A 3,209-nucleotide genomic window follows, 5' to 3' on the forward strand; every position below is an offset into this window, starting at 1 on the left:
TCGACTATGCTGCTCGAAAGCTTTCATTTCGAGCAGTTGTATGCTGAGAATAGTTGCTGTAATTATTTTACTCTTAATCCAAAACAGTAATTAAATGTGAACATTTTTCGGATTGAAAAGGGTTATAACATCATTTTGTGCAATTAATTTGCCTATAAATAATACCAATAAATTGCCTAGCTTTCGGCCCCACTTTGCCTTATCGAGCAGCTGATGTGACGTTTACGGCTGACAGCTGCATCGCCCTATGACGTCGTACCAGTTGTGCAGTGTATTGTTGTTTGGTGCGTAGCAGAGCGCAATCAAAATAAAGAAAGCATCCAAGTGCCCCGCCTGCTGGCGTTTCGGAACAAAGCAAAACCCATACCATCCATACATTCCATCTCGTGCTCGATCGCCCTGCGTGCCCCAGCTATTACCGAAGCGTGTGAAAATCGGCCATCAAGATGGGGAAAGTGTTCCTCGAGCATATTAACGGCCAAAAGCTGTACAACTGTGCTGCGTGCGAGACGAATCTCACCAACAAACGGGAGCTGATTAGCACCCGCTTCACTGGAGCCACTGGTAGGTGCAGGGGGGGCAGAGAAGCGAAGGGACACGACGGACACTATCATTCGCTAATCTTGCGTGTTTCCGATTCCCCCTTTTTTCCGTCTCTCGACAGGCCGTGCCTATCTGTTCAAGCGGGTGGTCAACCTGACGTACTCCCAGGTGCAGGATCGCATCATGCTGACCGGACGCCACATGGTGCGGGACGTGATGTGCAAGAACTGCAAGGCCAAGCTCGGCTGGATGTACGAGTTTGCGACGGAGGAGACACAAAAGTAGGTGACGGCGGAGGAAAAGGAGATAGGAATCGTTGCAGATCGATTGCTAATGTTTTTTCGTTTTCCTTTTTAATCAACCCAACAACCAGGTACAAGGAAGGCCGTGTCATTCTCGAGCACGCACTGATAGCCGAATCGGAAGGCTTCCCCGATGCATGATAACCATTCGCCCGCCCAGATCCGGAGTCGCACCACTCTCACACTCTCCTTCTCCGCGTACGCATATGAGGCGACCCAGCCCGAACTGAAAATGTAGCTTTTTAATATAAACTAACCCTTACAAACCCGTACCCAACGCTTTGCTGTACACCGATGTGGCTTGCCTTTAACAGGGAAATGATTTATTCAACCTACTGATTAAGAAAAAAAAAACAAAAAAAGGTATATGAAGCAGAAAACTAAATGCACCATCCCGTGGGCGGCTGGCTTTGCGCAGGGGGAGCAGCAAGGGATGATGGTAAACGCAGGCGGCAGCTTATTTGCCACCGCCGAGCTTCTGGGCCGCCGCGATCGCGTTCTCGTTCGCCAGCATCTGGAACTCCTGAAACCGCTGCGAGATGCGCTGGTTCATCTTGAGAAACTTTTCCATGCAGTTCAGCGCACACTTGTCCTGCGGGAGGGCCAAACCGTTTGGAAAAGCGGGCGTTAAAATTTGGTTGGCCAGCGCACGACATCAACGTAAACAACAGCACACCTACCTCCTTGTCGCTTACCGTCCGCCCGGTAAACTCGCTCACGCAATCGATGAAGCACAGCTCGGAAAGTTTGTTGTACGACAGCAGAAAGTCGGAAAACTGCGACGGGAAGCATGGCGATTAGTGTTTTTTTTATGGGAGAAGGACACCATGGGCCACCCTCGCCAGACCAACACTCACCGACTTGATCTGATCCTTATCCAGCTGATCGATGGTAATTTGTTGTGTCGCCATGCTTGCGCCTTCTCGCGGTTTGCCGTTTTGCAGCAGCACGAACCAACACAACGGGCGGGTGTATATGTAATCAATAGCACACACCAGCAGCAGGAGCAGCGAAGGGCACAGGGCTGACAGGTACGCGAGGTTACCATTTTGACAGCGACTGCGGGCTGTCAAACGCGCGCACTTGGCATGGGCGCATGGTGAACGGAGCCGCCAGACTTGCGGGTGTACCGAAAATAAACAGCACGTTTTCCTGCTAAATGCTGGTCGTTTTTCGGGGATTGTTTCAGCTCCATGGAATTCAAGTTACCGTGAGCGTTTATTACAATAACCCGGACAACTTTAACGGTTGTTTTTGAATCAAGTTTTTCAAATTTATTTTTCAAGCTCAAATTTTATACGAATGGTCGAGCTAACAAACGATCTTCAATTTAGAACCTTATTTGTGAGAAATAGGCCAAGCGAAACAAAGTGTGGTGTGTAATTTTGATGAAATTTCTGGTAAATTGGAGATGGGTAAAAGTAAATCTCAGCCTCCTACGTTACGTTAGCGTCACGCGTAACGCTTGTTTATTTCAAACCCAAGCAGCATTTTTGTTGAACGCCTGTTTTGGGGACGTCACACGAAGCGTTAACTTTGGCGTTAAGGCCCTATTACATCGCATCGACAGAAAAATCGGCTCTTCGCTAACTCTTCGCTAATGTTATAACTTGCTTGGAATTGCGAATTGAAATTTCATGTAGAATTTATCTTCTTATTTAAAATGATATGTTTTTGCCAAAGAAGTTGTCAGAAATCGACAATTTAGGAACTGTTTTATGTGATTCTTTAAAGAATAACCCCAAATAGCCAGCTCGTACTTTATAGCTGATTTAGGGCTGTTTAACGAAAAATCGTTCCGATGTCGTACTTTGTGGATGATTAAGAGATAGACGGTACTTTGCGGAACTATGGAGCTTTTTAACAGGCACATTGTACTTTTTGGAACTTTGCGGCTGATTAGCACTATGTGTAGGGTTCATGGTGGAACTTGAAGGCTTGTTAAGAAAGCGTACCGAACTTGGTGGAACTTTATAGCTTTTTTATCCATGACATCGGTACAAGGTGGCTCTTGTCAAAGTGTCAAAGACGGACGCCGGCGATAATCTCATTGCTGCTGCACAAGTTAGATTCGTTAATGGAAGAATGAATATTGAGTGAAGTGATTGTGAATTATCAGTAAATTGTGTAGAATTTTGTGCAATTCATCAATACGAAAGATTAAAAAATATACATATGTGTTTAAACGAAACAAATCTTGTTGTTTATTTCATCGATGACGCTTGCTTGAAAATAAAACACAAAGAAAAATAATCCCTGGCATCGTGGAATAAGGAAGCTGCTTAGGCGCTGTTTGAAAGACCCACATAGAACTTTGATGCTGTTTATCTACTGCAAAAGGCGAATCAGAGCAGCGATCTTTAG

General features: G+C 45.8%; 2 protein-coding genes across 2 annotated transcripts; one reads left to right on the plus strand and one right to left on the minus strand.

Annotated features, from left to right (window-relative positions):
* The first annotated feature begins 247 nt into the window (after window positions 1-247).
* Window positions 248-1,117, plus strand: LOC121597331 (protein yippee). Its single transcript, XM_041923012.1, has 3 exons — window positions 248-564; window positions 665-824; window positions 917-1,117. The coding sequence occupies exons 1-3, from the start codon at window positions 447-449 to the stop codon at window positions 984-986; spliced, it is 348 nt and encodes a 115-aa protein (XP_041778946.1). The 5' UTR covers window positions 248-446; the 3' UTR covers window positions 987-1,117.
* A 29-nt stretch (window positions 1,118-1,146) lies between these two features.
* On the minus strand, window positions 1,147-1,921 carry LOC121597337 (mitochondrial import inner membrane translocase subunit Tim9). Its single transcript, XM_041923024.1, has 3 exons — window positions 1,703-1,921; window positions 1,526-1,621; window positions 1,147-1,437 (listed from the first exon to the last, which is right to left on the minus strand). Exons 1-3 carry the CDS (start codon window positions 1,754-1,756, stop codon window positions 1,303-1,305), a joined length of 285 nt encoding a protein of 94 aa, XP_041778958.1. The 5' UTR covers window positions 1,757-1,921; the 3' UTR covers window positions 1,147-1,302.
* Between the last annotated feature and the right edge of the window lie 1,288 nt (window positions 1,922-3,209).

This window comes from Anopheles merus, chromosome X, assembly GCF_017562075.2.
Source record: "Anopheles merus strain MAF chromosome X, AmerM5.1, whole genome shotgun sequence".
Lineage (NCBI taxonomy): Eukaryota > Metazoa > Arthropoda > Insecta > Diptera > Culicidae > Anopheles > Anopheles merus.